The 18013-nt window shown below is 40.2% G+C and overlaps 1 protein-coding gene across 2 annotated transcripts in view; it reads right to left on the bottom strand.

Moving 5' to 3' along the window:
• LOC126198904 (SET and MYND domain-containing protein 4-like) overlaps positions 1-18013 on the bottom strand; it is a 146300-nt gene that overhangs the window by 51727 nt on the left and 76560 nt on the right. For both annotated transcript variants that reach the window (XM_049935530.1, XM_049935531.1), the window contains exons 5-6: positions 12736-12944; positions 4798-5002 (exon numbers count right to left, since the gene is read on the bottom strand). In XM_049935530.1, coding sequence (XP_049791487.1) covers positions 4798-5002; positions 12736-12944 — 414 coding nt within the window. The remainder of the gene's footprint in view (positions 1-4797; positions 5003-12735; positions 12945-18013) is intronic.

Raw genomic sequence — 18013 nt, 5'->3', positions numbered from 1 at the left:
GGTGTTTTGTGACAGTGTTTACTGATTTCTGTAATTCTTCCTTTCTTTCCTACTCTAATATAGTAGTGATGTTGTCTGCAAATATGAAAGTTGTATGAACATGTGTGTTTAAGCTTCAATTGTTAATATACAAAAAGAGCAGAAGTGGTCGCATTACTGATCTTAGGGTACATCATATTTAATTAGATTGTATAAGGAAAAAAAGAGATTGTTACACACCATAAGATTACACATTGAGTTGCAGAGAGGCACAATGAAAAGACTGTTACACATTTGGCTTTCGGCCAAAGCCTTCTTCAGAAAAGGAAACACACACACTCATTCACAGACACAAGTACACCTCATGCACACATGCCTGCCATCTCTGGCAGCTCAGACTGGAGTGCAACTCCAATCTGAACTGCCAGAGGTGGTGGTCACATATGCATGAGGTGTGCTTGCTTGTGTGAATGAATGTGTGTGTGTGTTTCCTTTTCTGAAGAAGGCTTTTGCTGAAAACTAAATGTGAAGTAGTAATTTCATTGTGCCCGTCTGCAACACAATGTGTCATCTTTACAGTGATTAACAATCTTTCCTTATGTTATTGATGGTCCAAACTGGTAAGTGGTCAGAAATAGTTTTAAGGTTAAAACTAGTGTGCTTGATGCTGACTGCTTGTTTATGATTGTTCAGAAAGGAATTGATTCAACTGTTGGACAGACCTTGAATATCATACTTTTCAAGCTTTGATAGCAGAAACTTATGAACCATCTCGTCAAGAGCCTTCAGTTGGTCATTAAATACTCCTGTTGATTTGTGTTTCTTGTCCATCAAGCTCAGTATTCAATTAATTCACTCAGGCAGATATTATTGACCTCTTATTTCTGAATCCATGCTGTTCATTACAAAGGATTTTGTTTTGTTAACAGATTCCATAAATTTGTCATACATAACATTTTCAAGTGTCTTTGAAATGCAAGAGGAAATAGTGATGGGTCTGTAGCTATCTACATAATTCTCCCATCTTTTTTTATAAATTGGAATTACTATAGATGTTTTCAGTAACCAGGAAAAGTTCCTGCTTAAACTGAACAATGTGTAAGTATTTCAGCTCGGTTTAGAGCACTCTTCTCTATGATTGTTGCAGGAATGACATCAATGCCTGCTGAGTTAGAGTTTTTCAGTCCTTTTATTGCTTTTCAACTTTATTTTGACAGTGCTGATGTACAGTTATTATTTTAAATTTATTGGTTTGGCCATTCTTATTATATTATCTCCAACACCTCTGTAAAAATTGTTACATATGCTGGGTGCTTCTGAAGGATTTGTTACTTTTTTCATTTTCTTGTGATAGTGCTATATTTTTACATGATGTTATGTTTCTACCATTTTCTTTTTTATATAAATTATTTTTACTTGTAGTGGTTTGGTTGTGAATTGTATAGTTCATTGTAAATCCACTCTTTTTTATTAATCACAAATGTATTGGTATGTAAGTGTGACAATTCCTATGACCCTGAAGAGACTTGGTTGTCAACTTTACACCATATTCTTATTGTATGCTTCTGCAGAAAAAATACTTCTTTGACTTTAAGCTGCAATTCTCAAGGATGTTAATCCATATGGCAGTATTGAGTGAATGTATGAAGGTTCTTCAAGAAATATCTTGCCTTATATTTTATTGTTGAAACCAACAATGGTATCAGGGTGCACACATGCTCTACGTTTGTTGGCATAAGTAGTTCTCGTGCCTAATTTATTTCCTATGGAAACAACTGGTTGCTGGTTAGCCATTGAGAAATGAACAGGTGCAAATGGTAATTACCGGATTTTACGATGTGGGTGAAATGACAGGAAAAGTGGAACAACATTATTGCATTAAATTTTGTTTCAAGCTTGGAAATTGTAAAGTTGAAACAATCTGCAAAACTCAACAGGTGTTTGGGGATGAAGCAATGGTGGCTCACACGTAAAGGAGACATACAATGGCAAAGATGGCTGCTCATCAGTGAACACAGAGGCATGTTCAGGTATGCCCTCAGCATTTGCAAATGAGGTTGCTGTTGATCCTGTAAGGTCCCTGGTGATGTAGGGTTAAAGTTAGTATTGGATCCATTCATTTCATTTTAATAGAATATTTGGGTCTCCAGAGTACCTCAGCAAAATATGTGCCTATTAGGCACATATTTCACTGAGCAGAAGCAACTTCATTCACAGATCAAACAGGACATGCTGGATACTGAGAACGGTAATCCAGACTTTCTTAAACAGTGATCACTGGTTATAAGTCCTGGTTTTATGGATACAACACAGGAACAAAATTCCAGTCATCACAATGGAAGCATTCATCACCGCGAGACATAAAGAAGCAAGGCAGGTCCAAAACAATGTGAAAGTCCTGCTGACCACCTTTTTGAACTCCAATGGCATGGTCCACCATGGGCACTAATGTCAATAAGGAATAGTATCAAGAGGTTCTAAGTCACTTTTGTGAAGCAGACGCAAATGTCCAGCCTTGTGGGCAGTGGTGTGATGCCTCTAATTATTGGTAAAAGTAATTGCAGTGATGTATGCTTAACAAAGAATATTTATCACAAGTAGTGTATTGAAACTTTACATTCCATGAGCTACTATATAAAGGAAAGATGCAATGTTATCTTTTTCTTATTGTTTGTGTTTTTGATCTCGTTGCTTAGCTCTTGTTCTACACTCGTGGTTCTGTATGCAGTTCAATGTATTGAGGCTTGCTTCCCCTTCATATAAGTTGAATTACCATTAAATAATAATTATCAGTGCTGAACTTTAAAAATTTGTTCACACTGTGAAACGGGAACCTTTTTGTCTCCTTACCATTTACATAAATGTGGCCAGTGCTTTGTGTGGGTGGAAGTTTGTGAGGTATTTTAATTCCCAGAAGTAGCTTAAAATAAGTTTTCTTTCATTTCTCGCACTCTACAGTCTAAACAACCTGCATTTTAATGTTATTTACGAAGTCCAATTTTCAGTTTACACAGCGTAGTTATTTCTCATTGTTGAAAATTTATCTTTAAATAAAACCACCCCAGCAGAAGGTTGCACTATTTTGGCTTGAGCTTGACGAAGTAATATTTCAGAATTAAAAGAATTTTCAATTTATTTTGAGTCAGAAAGAAAAATATTTAATATCCATACCAGAGATAATTTTTTGTAGCAATAAAATATATCTATAATCTCAGAATGATAATCCCAAACATCATAATATTATCACTTTATGTAAAGTATATATGTTCGAAGTGCAATCTCCATTATTAAATGTAGGAAGAGAAGTTCATAATAATAAAAGGTATTTATTCTTGTTTCCCCAATAATTGTCTAGGGAGATACTTTCTCAATTTCCCATAATTAAATCAACCAGGGTTTTGTTCAGCAGGCAGTTGGCACCTTCACCATGATAATGCACCCACTCATCATTCTCAATTAATTCAGAGGTTTTTGGTGAAACTCAACATGGCTGTGGTTTGTCAGCCTCCCTGTGCTGCTGACGTTGTAGCACATTATTTCTGGTTTTTCCTAAACTAAAAATGACTCTGAAAGGGACCATATTTCAGAACACTGATGATATTGTGCAAAATTCAACAGAGCAGCTATGCACCATAGCAAAAGAGGCTTCCCATCTATGCTTCCAGCATTGGCAGCAGCATTACGAGAGATGCATACAAGCTGAAGGGGACTACTTTGGAGGTGACTAGTGCCAAACAGTTGTATCTGAATGAAGACTGATTTTATAAGTAAAAGTCAGATACTTTTTGAACAGCCCTCATATGCTAGCTGTCTTGTCTGCAGGTCAGTAAGATGAGAGATATTTCTAAGCACAATGCAGACAGAACTTGGCCTTTTACGTAACTTATTCTCATGTTTAGTGCACCTCAGCCAACTACCTAAACAGTGGGGCCCAAGCAGCAGGAGTGTAAGTGCCTGTATGCATGTGTGCTCTGATGATGAATATAAATTCAGTAGTTGCACTACAGCCATTGGTACTTTGTTTGTAAAACTATTTGGTGCTCCACATTTGTATGTAATGGTCAGTTGTCATACCGTTGTTTATAATCCATCCAATATTTTATATTGGGGATTCTTTATAAAGTATTCTTGCAATGAACAGGGGTGAATTAGGCCCTTAAGAATTGGATTTCTGGCTGCACCTTTTTTGGAAACAGAGGATTCTGCATGCAAATGATAATTTTTTTGCATTTGCATACTCCACAGATGTGCTGTGACAGTCTTGTTATTTTAAACAGGAAATGTGATTCTCTGTTAGACAATATTTCATAAATATTGAAATACAATTTAGTTTTATTTTTTTATGAAAGTAAAACTAAATGAAGCATACAAGAAGTTACTTTCATATTAGTATAATTCAAAGTATTTGAAGTATATAAATTAATCACAAAAGAAAATTTGTTATCAAAGAGCAACAAGGACAAAGGCAATTTCTAACATGGTATGACACTGGAAATTAGTGAATTCTTCCAGGGTCTGTGGACAATTTAATTTTACACTGTTTTACTTGAAAAATAAATGTCGCAAACTGGTTCTCTCTCTCTCTCTCTCTCTCTCTCTCTCTCTCTCTCTCTCTCTCTCTTTCTCATACACACACAACACATACACACTTTCACTCCCTCTCCTTTTATAAAGAATCTTACATCAGTTTGATGGAGTTTGGCACTATCAATAAATTTGTACTGCTCTGAATGAGTTATTTAGCAGTCTGAAAATGTCTGTGTAATGACTATTGATGTAAAAGATGAAATAAAAGGCTCTTAAATATTTATACCTCACCTTTGGAAGCAATGGTGGCAATGTGTTCCTCCCATTTCTGGGAGCAAAACAGATGCATAGGGATGCTCTGCTACAATACAGTCTCCAGCAGCAATTGCATTCCTGGTGACACAGTACCTCCCTTTGTTATCACTATGAGCAACCTTAAGATAGGATGATGCTCCTGGCAGTGAGCGATTCTCACCACCAACTACAGCTGGTAGACCTGTATACAAAAAATTATATGTATCGGATACATTCCCTTCATTTTGTGCTCAATCAGCATATGTGTCACATTCATTCAAGACAATTAAATTTACTGCAGTTAGTCCTTACTGTTAGCTTTTTATATATTCCTGACAGTGGGTGAGCCTCACTGTCAGGCATACACAAAAATCTAACAGTAAGAATTCAATGAGAAATCCAGAATAGAATAATGATAATATTCTGTAAAGGATAGACTGATACTCATCACATAGGGGAGATGTTGAATCATGGATAGGCACAACAAAAAGACTGTCTAGCAAGTAAGCTTTGGCCAAAAAGGCCTTCATCCAAATTAGAAAACATACACGAACGCACTCACGGAAACGCAATTCACACACACATGACCACTGTCTCTGGCTGCCTAGGCCAGACTACAAGAAGCAACACATTACAGTAGAAGCAATTTGGGTGGCAGGGGTAAGGAGGAGGCTTGGGCAGTGGTGGAGGGGGGGGGGGAGGTAGCAGGTGAAATGTGGGGGATACAGAAAAGTGCTGCTCATGGGAGCATACAGGGATGAGGTGGAGAGGGGATAGAGCATCTAGGTGCAGTCAGGAGGAGGTTAGACAGAGGGCAGGGGAGGATGAGGGATTTTTTTTTTGGGGGGGGGGGGGAGAAATGAAAAGCCTGTGGGTGCACTGGTGGAGTAGAGAGCTGTGTCATGCTGGAGTGAGAACAGGGAAAGAGATAGATGGGTGAAGGACAATGATTAACAAAGGTTGAGGCTAAGAGGGTTACAGGAACATAGGATTTATAGCAGGAAGTGTTCTCACATATGCAATTCAGAAAAGCTGGTGTTGATAGGAAAGATCCAGATGGCACAGGCTGTGAAGCAGTCATTAAAATGAAGAATGTTTTGTTGGGCAATGTGCTCAGCAACTCAGTGGTTCAGATGTTTCATGGTCACAGTTTGTAGGTGGCCATTCATGTGAACAGACAGATTATTGGTTGTCATACCCACATATAACACAGCACAGCGGTTGCAGCTTAGCTTGTAGACCACATAACTGATTTCAGAGGTACCCCTGCTGTTGATGTAATAGACACTGCTTGTGTCCAGACAGGAGTAGGTGGTGGTAGAAAGATGTATGGGTCAGGTTTTACATGTAGGTCTGTTACAGGGATATTAGCCATGAGGCAAAGGGTTGGGAGCAGGGATTGGGAGAAGGGGTTGTGTACTTATGGACGAGGATATTGTGTAGGTTCAGTGGTTGCAGAATACCTCTATGGGAGTAGTGGGAAGGATAGTGTGTAGGACATTCCTCATTTCAGGGTATGACGAGAGTAGTCAAATCTCTGGCAGAGAATGTGATTCAGTTGTTCTAGTCCTGATTGGTACTGTGTCATGAGTGAATTCTCCTTCGTCATTGGACTGTGGGACTTGTGGAGGTGGAAGGTTACTGGAGAGATAAGGCATGGGAGATCTGTTTCTGTACAAACTTGGAATGGTAATTAAGGTCTGTGAACACCTCAGTGACACCCTTTGTATATTTTGAGAGGGACTACAGATGTGAAAGCCATGGGTGGCTAGGCTGTATGGAAGGCACTTCTTGGTATAGAATGGGTAGCAGCTGTCAGGGTGAATGCATTGCTAATGGTTGGAAGGTTTATATAGGAAGACCAGATGAAATGAATGGGGGAGAAGGTGTTAAGGTTGTGGAGGAATGTGGATACGGTGGCCTAACCCTCAGTCCTGATCATGAAGATGTCATCAATGAGTCTGAACCAGGTGAGTGGCTTGGGATTCTGGGTGGTTAGAAAGGATTGCTCTAGATGGCCCATGAATAGGTTGGTGTAGGATGGTGCCATGCAGGTGGCCTTTGCTGTGTCACAGATTTGTTTGTAGGTGATGCCTACAAAGGGGAAGTAATTGTGAGTGAGGGTATAGTTGGTTAAGGTGATGCAAAAGATAATGTTCAATAGTGGTAAGGCCATGGACATTAGGGTTGTTAGTGTAAAGGGAGGTGGACTCGGTAGTGATGAGCAGGACACAATGTGGTAAAGGAATAGGAACTGTGGAGAGTCTATGTAAGAACAGATTATTATCTTTTATGTAGGAGGGTAGGCTGCTGGCAATAGGTTGAAGGTGTTGATCTGCAAGAGCAGAGATTCTCTCAATGGGGGCACAGTATCCAGCCATAATGGGGCATCATGGGTGGTTGGGTTTATGAACCTTAGCAACCATGTAGAAGGTGGGAGTGAGGGGAGTGGTAGGGTTGAGGAGAGAGGTAGACTCCAGGGAGAGGTTCTGGGATAGATCTAAGGATTTGAGGTGAGACTGGAGATCCTGCCAGGTTTTTGAAATGGGTCAGAGTGGCAGGGTTGTAGATGGATGAATCTGCCACCTGGGAGAGTCCTTCTGCCAGGTAATCCTTGTAGTTCAAAACAACAGAGCTGGAGCCGCTGTCAGAAGATAGGATTATAAGGTCAGGATCAGTTTTTAGGTAGCTGATTGTGGTTCTTTCTGTGGATGTAAGGCTATCTTACATGTTGAGGGATTTGGAGAACGATGGTGAGGCACAGTTCAAGGTTAAGAAATTCTGGAAAATTAACAGGGGGTGGATCACAATTGGATGGAGTGGTGAACTGAGTCTGGCTGGGTTCAACGTAGGGCTACTGTGGAGTCTGATTGGTGGGGTTGATGGCAAGAAGTTGTTTCCACTGTAGGGACTGATAGAATTCGTGAATGGGACAAAAGGAAAGGACTGATACTTATATTTTGCAAAGGCTTTTGGAGGGGAAGGTTTATGACCATGTTTTGGGTCTGTTTAGGTTCTGCATTCTGTGTGGTGGTGGGAGAAAATTTTTGAGAGTGGGATAAGTGTAGTAGGTCTATGAGGCAGGGTTTGTCAGCTATTAGGGGATGTGGGGTATGTTTTTAGGTTGTGGTGGATAGTGGTAGTCCAATGAAGCAGTAGGTGGTGAACATGTTGGAGAGTTTTTTGAGGGGGCTTTGTGTATGATGCTTTAGATCCTGAAGGGCAAGTGTTTCAATGTGTGATATGGGATCTGGGTATCTGGGGTTGCATAGCAGCCCCACATCAGGTCATAACTGACAAATCCTACCTCACAAACCTAATAAATTTATCCCACCCTCAAAAACTCCCTCCTACCACCTTATAGAATCCAGGACTTTAACAGACTTGAAACACAGCCATGTACCTTTCCTATGGAAGCTTTAGTCCTATGGAAGTATCAGTCCTTTCGAAAGACCTAACCTTTTGCCCCACTCACAAATTCAATCATGCAGGAATTGTTAAAGACCTTTCTCTCCCTCTTCAATTGCTACAATGGAAACACATTTCTGCTACCAATCCTACCAATCAGACTCTACAAAAGACCACTGTTGAACCCTCCTGACTCAGTTCACTCCTCCATCTAATTGCAGTCACCACCACTGCCCCAAAATCACCTCCTGTTAACTTTCCAGAATTTCTTGTCTCAAACCTTTCCTCACCATGATTCCCAAAATTCTTCAACACGCAAGAGAGAACTACAATTCAACACCTAAAAACTAATCCCAATCTTATAATCCCATCTGCTGGCAAAGGCACCACCACTGTTGTTTTGAGCTGCAAAGATTAACTGGCAGAAGGACTCTGCCAGCTGTCAGATTCATCCATCTACAAACCCTCTCATAGTGACCCCATTCCAAAAATCCAGCAGGATCTGCAGTCTGACCTCAAATCCTAAGCCTCATTCAAGAACCTCTCCCTGGAGTCTCTCTCCTCACCCCTACCACTCCCCACACTCCTGCCTTCTAGATGCTTCCTTAGGTCCATAAACCCACCCACCCAGGATACCCCACTGTGGCTGGTTACATGTCAGCATTGAGAGAATCACTGCTCTTGCAGACCAACACCTTCAGCCTATTGCCAGCAGCCTACCCTCCTATACAAAAGATTTCCTCCACAGACTCTCCACAGTTCCTGTTCATTTATCACATGGTGCCCTCCTCATCACCCTTGACAGACTCTACCTTTGTCTAATATCCCTAATGATCATGGCCTTGCCATATTGAACATTACCTCTCCCAACACCTGACAGATTGCAAAACCACAAGCTCATTCCTGGTTGCCATGAACAACTATATCCTCACCCATAATTACTTCTCCTTTAAAGGCATCACCTACAAACAAATCCATGACACAGCAATGCCACCTGTTTGGCACCATCCTATGCCAACCTATTCATGGGCCATCTAGAGCAGTCCTTTCTAAGCACACAGAGTCCCAAGTCACTCACCTGTTTCAGACTCACTGATGACGTCTTTGTCATGTTGATTGAGGGTGAGGCCTCCGTATCCACATTATTCCACAATCTCAACACCTTCTCCCCCATTCGTTTCACCTGGTCTTCCTTGACCCAACAAGCCTCCTCTACCTCAAAGATGGTTACAGCAGTACCTCCATCAATATTAAACCTACCAACCACCAATAATATCTCCTCTTTGACAGCTGCCACCCATTCCAAACCAAGAAGTACCTTCAATACAGCCTATCCACCCATGCTCATCACATCTGTAGTGACAAGCAGCCCCTCTCAAAATATACCAAGGATGTAACTGGGGCATTCACAGACCACAATTACTCTCTCAAACTTGTACAGAGACAGATCTCCCATGTCTTATATCTCCAGCCACTCTCCATCTCCCCAAGTCCTACAATCCAGCCACAGGGGAGCATTGACTCGTGACTCAGTACCACCCAGAACTGAAACAAGTGAATCATATTCTCTGGCTGGGTTTTGACTATCTCTTGTCATGGCCTGAAATGAGGAATTTCCTACCCATTATTCTTCCCACCACTCCCACATTGGTATTCTGCCACCCACTGAACCTACACGATATCCTCATCCATCTGTATGCAACTCCTACTCCCAACCCTTTGCCTCAGGGCTCATATCCTTGTAACCTACCTACATGCAAGACCTATCTCACACATCCTCCCACCACCATCTACTCCTGTTAGGTCACAAGCATCATCTACCCCATCAACAACAGGGCTACCTGTGAAACCAATTGTCTGATCTACAAGCTAATCTGCAACCACTGTGCTGTTTTCTACATGGGCATGACAACCAACAAGCTGTCTGTTCGCATGATTGGTCACCGACAAAGTGTGGCCACGAAACAAGTGGACCACCCAGTTGCTGAGCACCCTGCCCAACAAAACATTCTTTGTTTTAATGACTGCTTCACAGCTTATGCCAACTGGATCTTTCCTATCAACACCATATTTTCTGAATTGCATAGGTGAGAACTCTTCTTGCTATATAGCCTATGTTCCTGTAGCCCTCTTGGCCTCAACCTTTGTTAGTCGTTGACCTATCCCCTCTCAGTTCCCACTCCAGCACAACACAACCCTTTATTCCACCAGTGCAGACTCAGTCTTTTTATTTGTCTCCTTTTCCGCTGCCCCCCCCTCCCCCAAAATCCCTCAGCCCCCCCCCCCTCCCCCACCCTCCATCTAACCTCCGAACTTCACCTAGCTGCCCTATCCTCTCTCCATCTCATCCCTGTATGCTCCCATGAAACCATGAGCAGCACTTTACTGTTCTCCCATCCCTCCCCTGCTACCCCATCCTCCTCCCCACACTAGACTCCTCCTTATCCCCACCATCATGCTTCTCCCATCATGTGCTGCTTCTCATAGTCTGGCTTCGGCAGCCAGAGACAGTGGTCATGTGTATGTGAGTTGTGTTTGCTAGAGTGAGTGTGTGTATATTGCCTAATTCAGATGTGGACTTTTTGGCCAAAAGCTTACTTGTTTGACAGTCTTTTTGTTGTGCCTATCTGTGACTCAACATCTCCACTATGTGGTGAGTATTAATCAATCCATTTCCTAACACTAACAGTAAGAATTACTCAAATAAATTTATGTTAATATTTGAGGAAATGTGCAAGTTTTTGGAGCAGTTGGCTTCTTATTCTGGTAGAAGGGTTGAAGGGGAAGGAATAGGGATGACAAAAATGGACTGGTGAGGTTTAATAAATGGGCAGAGTTGCAGAACCTAAACCTCACAGTCCTTTTCCTTCATCCCTCTGGATTCCCAATCAACCCCTCTGCCAGAACAAGGAGCCACTGGGTCTGAAAGTCTGCACATTTTCTTAACTTTTGTATGTGTTTTTCCAGCTGCCACTTGGTGAGTAGATTTTTAACCTACCCAATAATATTATATATTCAAAAACTGATTATTTTCATTGATAAATAAATATAAGTGTGCTTCAGTACATGAGTGCTTCACTTTTAGTTTTGTATTTAATTATATTAAAATAATAAAACTAAATTTCAAGTTATATGACATATCATTAGCTGCTTCAGGTAATGACACACACACACACACACACACACACACACACACACACAAAAGCTGGGCACATTCATTGTGCTGTCTGGATGCACAATGATAGGATTCAGTGGGATAAAGTCATGTCAGCTAGAGGGGGTAGAGGGAGAAAGAGATGGGAAGCAGGATGGGGGATTGGGGCAGATAGCTAGTAGCTTGGAGGGAGGCAGCAGGTGTGAATGCTAGGAATGCAGGGGAGAGAGGCAGCAGGTGCATGGGCTAGGTATGTGGCACACATGTACCAGTACTGGTGATGTGTGGCACACAGTGAAGACAATGTGGAGGTATGGATTGGGAGGAGGTAACAGAACACAGGAAGGGGTTAGAGGGTGTCTACCCAACAATTTCCCCTTCCTCTGACGTACTGACCGTCCTAATCCACACCTCCACATCCTCTTCATTGTGCATGGGTGTCTATCCAACAGTTTCCCCTTCCTCTGCCCTGTCAACTCCTCCCAGTCAACACTTCCATGTCTTCTTGATCATGCGCCACACCTCACTGGCTCTGATACCAATGTGTCGAATGCCTAGCCTGCATGCTTGCCATTCCTCCCAGGCTTCAAATATGATTGTAAGTCAGTAATTAAGAATTGTAAATAAAAAAATGACCAAAAAATAAAATAAGTTGTATATTTATAATAATTCAGATTAAAATTATAATGAAAAGAAATATTTCCCCATAAACATTTTTCTCTTCTGTTCTGAAAAAAGTTAGTTGACATCCACACAAAATTCCAAATTCTCTTTCTTCCGTTAGTCCACTGTTTCAATATGTTTTGCCTTTTGTGAGTTCCTTTACTCTTATATTAATACTCCTTTGAATTAAACTATTCATAAATGCCAGAATTCATTTTTCATTCTGTGGTGGAGTATGCACTGATTTGAAATTTCCTGGCAGGTTTAAACCCTATGCTGAACTGTTACTTGAATCTTAGATCTATGCCTTTTACAGGCAGTTGTCTATCAACATAAAAATGATAACTAGATAATACATGATTCTTTCTGCACAGATTTTAGTATTTAACATTAGAAAAGTAATGAGAAAATAATAAATCTCTGTTCAGCTAATAGGTGATAATCTAGTCATATTGATTTTGACCACAAACCTACATCCATGCATGAGGTCGGATTAGAACCCTTGACCATCGATTTCCAGAGCATTGCTGTTATCTCGAGCTCATGGAGACTTGTATATGTGAAAGATGGAATAAGGTAAATGGTAATTTTCTCCAAATAATGGACTGATAGTTGTTTATGAAATAAGTACGTGATAGAGCTGAGAATTAAACAGCTATACAGTTAGTAGTGCACATAAAGTAATTGCAAAGAAGAGTTTCCATGTGTACCTGGTTTCATTTCCTTATTTTCTTGCTGTGTGGTGCTTGTGACACTTTTCTGCAGAGCTTCCATTTCCTCTAATATAATTATCCTTGAATGTTGATCCTTTGCTGAAGCGTTCTCCAGCAACTTAAGGGATAGTTGTAGGCAGACACGTGCTTTTGCAGTTTCTCCAAGATTTCGGTGGCAGCGGGCCATTCGCCAGTATAGCTGAAATCTGACACATTGGTAGTTAGATGGTTATTTGCACATAATGTACATCTTGTTCACAATATCTCACTCTGATGTGGGACACATTATCTGATTTTTTAAAAAGAAATATATAATTCTCTCACTGAACTCATGAAATCTGTACATTTACACATTCACAATACTGACTTACATTAACATTCATATCAAACACAGAGTGTATATAAAGTGGCTGCAATTGTTGCTACTCAACATCATGAGGCATTTGAAATCCACTGCTGGATAAAAGCCTACCTAGACTTTTCCATACTTATGGTTTTCAGCCATATGTATTCATGTAATTCTTACCTGCATGTTTTCTAATGTCGTTTACCCTCTTCCTTTAGTTTGTAATCATGGTCTTTTCTCATCTCCTGGAATCTTGCTTGGTCCATCTATCATAACATTTACCTGGCTGCAGGTCCACTCTATCCCCACTTCATTTTCAAGATGAACATAATTACATCACCTTCACCAGTCAGTGCCTGAGTCATTTGTTTGTTTTCCCATCTCCAGTCTACATCTCACTGCCCTAACTCAAAAGGATAGATTGCTACCTATATTATGGAGGAGATGATGAGCCACAATGGACACAACAAAAAGAATGCTAACCAAGTAAGCTATCAGCCAAAAGACCTTCTTCTGAATAAAACAACATATACACACACATGCACACAAACACATCTCACCCACACATGACCACTGCCACTGGCTGCTAAGTCTGGCCTTGGCAACTTGAGACAGTGGACATACGTGTGTGAGTTACATTTGTGTGTGTGTGTGTGTGTGTGTGTGTGTGTGTTGTCTAATTCAGAAGAAGGTCTTTTGGCTGAAAGCTTACTTGCTTAGCAGTCTTTACGTTGTGCCTGCCTGCAGCTCAACATCTTCACTATATGGTGAGTAGTAATCTATCCTTTTCATGATATTGTTATTATTCCACCCTTGATTTTCCATTGTTTGATTTTGTCCTAACTCAGAACTAGTAATTCACACTGATTATGAACTGTCCATTGTTTTGAAGATCATATTTAGTTTAGCAGTCCCACTCCCAGTCATATATTTTTTCTCCTTTATTCTTTTGGTGTCTTGTCAGTTTTTGCCTTTAATTGCTCTAAGTACAAAAAATAGTCAACTAGTTCTCTGCATTAACAGACAAGTTGTACTATTTTCTTTTTGATTTGTCAGCTATACATTACTGTAGTCTTATTGTACCTGGTTTTCAAGCCATCTTTCAACTTCATTTATTGTGAAATTGTCTGCAATAGAGGCCATAAAATAGAATGTCATCCTTAAAAGAAAGATGATGCAGATATGACATAGTAACACATATTTCTCCTTCTCTGTTGCAGCTTTCTAGGACTGCTAAGAATAGTTTTGGCAATATTGAATTTCCTTATTTCACTTCTCTTTCAGTTCAGGAAAAGTCTTGTTTCCTTAGGACTTTTAGTGTAATATTGTTGAAATTAGATCAAAAGATTCTCAAAATCTAGTAATCCCAGGCAAAGTAGTAATTTAGGTTCATTGCTTCATTCTATGATTTTGTTCATGACATGCAGATGGAACATTGTACAATATCCACTTCTGAAACCAGTTTGTTCATTTTTATGATTAGAGTCTAATGAGTTTCAATGTGTTTCATGGTAATTTTAGCCATACAATACTAGCTTTTATGCACCCTCGCATCCTTGTTGATTTTTGTTCCAACAGCTGGGCTTGTTTGAGTTCGTAGCTACTCCCTCAGCCTTTATAGCCTCTGATGATATCTCTAGCATTAGGAGATAAAATGTTAGGCACAAAAACATGTGTTAGGCCTCAGCCTAATGTGCACCATACAAAATTCAACAAAGATGGGAATTTTAGTGATCCAGAATGAGATTTTCACTCTGCAGCGGAGTGTGCTCTGATATGAAACTTTCCTGGCAGATTAAAACTGTGTGCCAGACTGAGACTCGAACTTGGGACCTTTGCCTTTCACGGGCAAGTGCTCTACCATCTGAGCTACCCAAGCACGACTCATGCCCCATCCTCTCAGCATTACTTCCACTAGTACCTCATCTCCTGCAAACCTTGCAGAATTAGAACTCCTGCAAGGTTTGCAGGAGAGCTGCTGTGAAGTTTGGAAGGTAGGAGATGAGGTACTAGTGGAAGTAAAGCTGTGAGGATGGGGCATGAGTCATGCTTGGGTAGCTCAGATGGTAGAGCACTTGCCCATGAAAGGCAAAGGTCCTGAGTTCGAGTCTCGGTCCAGCATACAGTTTTAATCTGCCAGGAAAGTTTCATATCAGCACACATTTTACTGCAGAGTGAAAATCTCATTCTGGAAACATCCCCCAGGCTATGGCTAAGTCATGCTTCCACAATATCCTTTCTTCCAGGAGTGCTAGTTCTGCAAGGTTTGTTGGAGAGCCTCTGTGAAGTTTGGAAGGTAAGAGACAAGGTACTGGCAGAAGTAAAGCTGTGAGGATGGGATGTGAGTCGTGCTTGGGTAGCTCAGATGGTACAGCACTTGCCCGTGAAAGGCAAAGGTCCTGAGTTCGAGTCTTGCTCCGGCACACAGTTTTAATCTGCCAGGAAAGTTTCAATTTTAGTGATTATCTTATACATTATGGTAAGGAGACAGTCATTCCCCAATACATCTTTCCACAAAGGCATGTTTGGAGTGAAAAACTGAAAAATTAGAAGTGTGAACTGTCTTAATGTTCAAGAGACTCAGTATCACTTGTCTTCTCTTTTTCCTCACATTTAAAGGAATTTGTAACTGGAAAAAGGTTATGGCAACTATATGTGGATATTTCTAGACTTTTCAGAAACACATTTTGGTGATAACATCTACTCACTGGAAAAATCTTGGACACAGTACATTGAGCTAAAAGAGTTTGATATGAAAAGACCATCACTGATAAACTAAGAAATGTTATGCTTGCCCTTGCACATATACTTTCAGAGTACCCTTTTGGTAAGTACTGAGTGGTTGTGAAGAAATTGTCTGTACCAGTTGCATTTTTATGTTTATTTAAAACTATGACAGGTTTTGGCCCCCAAGACCATTTTTTAATGTTATACGAGGTGTGATCTAAAAGTAATGGTAATTTTTGTTTTTCTTGAAGTATCTTAATTTATTCATCAACATCAGCCTTGCCCTTTTCAAAGTACTCCCCCTCAGATAAGATGCACTTGTGCCAACACTTTTCCAATCTTGAAAACATATCTGGAACTCACTTTTTGGTATGGTGTTCAGCTCCTTCAGCAATATTTTTTTATGTTATTAATGGTGGCAAAACAACGTCCTTTCATGATACTCTTTAGCCTCGTAAATAGAAAGAAGTCACAGGTGCCATGTCCGGTGAATATGGTAGCTGAGGCACCAGATCAGTTTTGTTTTTTTGTCAGAAAATCATGAACAAGCATTGAGATGTGAGAGGTAGCATTATTGTGGTGCTGTTTCCACAGTTGGGCTTGCCTCAATTCTGGTTGTTTTCTTCAAGCCTGAAGTAACTAGCAAGTAACTAGCATGTAACTTTCGGGTAATATTCCTTAATGACTGTACAACCATAAAGCAGGAACTCATGAGGCACTATCCCATTATGATCAAAGAAACCAGTGAGAAGAACCTTCACATGGGATCTAACTTGTCAAATTTTTTTGGTCTTGTCTCTTCAGGCAGTTTGTATGGGATGATTGGGTTTTGGTTTCAGCTTTAAACCCATATATCCATGTTTCGTCACCTATTATAATCCTCTTTAGAAGTTCTGGATTGTTGTCAACTACAGTCAGCAGTTCCCGAGCAATGTCTATGTGATGTCATTTATGGTTGAAAGTCAACAATTTTGGAACAAACTTTGCTGCTGCACATTTCATGCCCAAACCTTCCAAAAAATTGTTTGGCATGAGCCAAAGGATATGCCGACATCATCAACAACCTCTCTGATGGTGATTTTCCAAAACCATTTTCTTTACTTCTTCCACATTGTCATCAGTAATTGATGTGCTAGGATGTCCAGGGTGGTCATCATCTTCAACATCTTCTCAATCCTTTTTGAAACATTTATACCACTCCTAAACTCTTGTTTTATTCATATTAGATTTGCCAAAAACCACAGTCAACGTTCCAAGTGCAAAACTGTACTTTATTCCATTTCTGAGGCAAAATTTAATGCAGTTTCTTTGATCCATCTTTTCTGAATGCAAAAATTTGCTGAGCACTTGAAAACTTTTTCGACTGTCAACAATAAACTAAATATTCAAAACAGCTAAAATTGTAAACATACTTCAGGAACATGTGTAACAACAAGATAAAAAAATTAAAAATTGGGTGTATGAAGGCCAAGAAATTAAAAAATTCTTATTATTTTTTGAACTATGGAAAATTGAGGATGGAATGTAACAGAACTATGAAAACAATAGTTGCTACTCACCATATAGTGGAGATGCTGAGTCACAGACAGGCACAACAAAAAGACTGTCACACAATAAGCTTTCAGACAAGGCCTTCATGAAAAATAAACACACACACACAAATGCAACTTGCGCACACTTGACCACAGTCTCTGGCAGATGAAGCCAGCTGGTTTGGCTTCAGCTGCCAGAGACCATCGTCAGGTATCCTCAGAGGGCACAGGACGTCTGACATATACCACTAGGTAATGGTCTCAGGTGCCGCAGCCAGTCATGGTTTTAAATAAACAGAAAAGTGCAACTGGTGCAGACATTTTCTTCAAAACTATTACCACAACTGCAGAATTGCCAACAAAAATGTTCCACTACTGCACAAAAAATTAAGTATTGAGTGACTTAATGTAGTTCCCACCTGTGCTTTTGATACATTCAAATATCATATTTGACTTAGTAGTAGTGGCAAAAATTTTGTGTGGAAAACTGACAGGACCTTTCTGGAACAGATTATGGAGATCTGGTTATCTCATTGATATTAGAACAGTTCCGAAAGTCAGTTTTTGAATGGGAAATGATTGTGAAGAAGCATGATACGTAGCTCATGTCCACAAAGAATGAAGATTTTTTTGTTACTTCATTGATGAACTATAATCTTTTAATAAAGAC

This window comes from Schistocerca nitens, chromosome 8, assembly GCF_023898315.1.
Source record: "Schistocerca nitens isolate TAMUIC-IGC-003100 chromosome 8, iqSchNite1.1, whole genome shotgun sequence".
In the NCBI taxonomy this organism is placed as follows: domain Eukaryota; kingdom Metazoa; phylum Arthropoda; class Insecta; order Orthoptera; family Acrididae; genus Schistocerca; species Schistocerca nitens.
The sequence above is the reverse complement of the archived record's forward strand: the minus strand, read 5'-3'. Positions and strand labels throughout refer to the sequence as shown.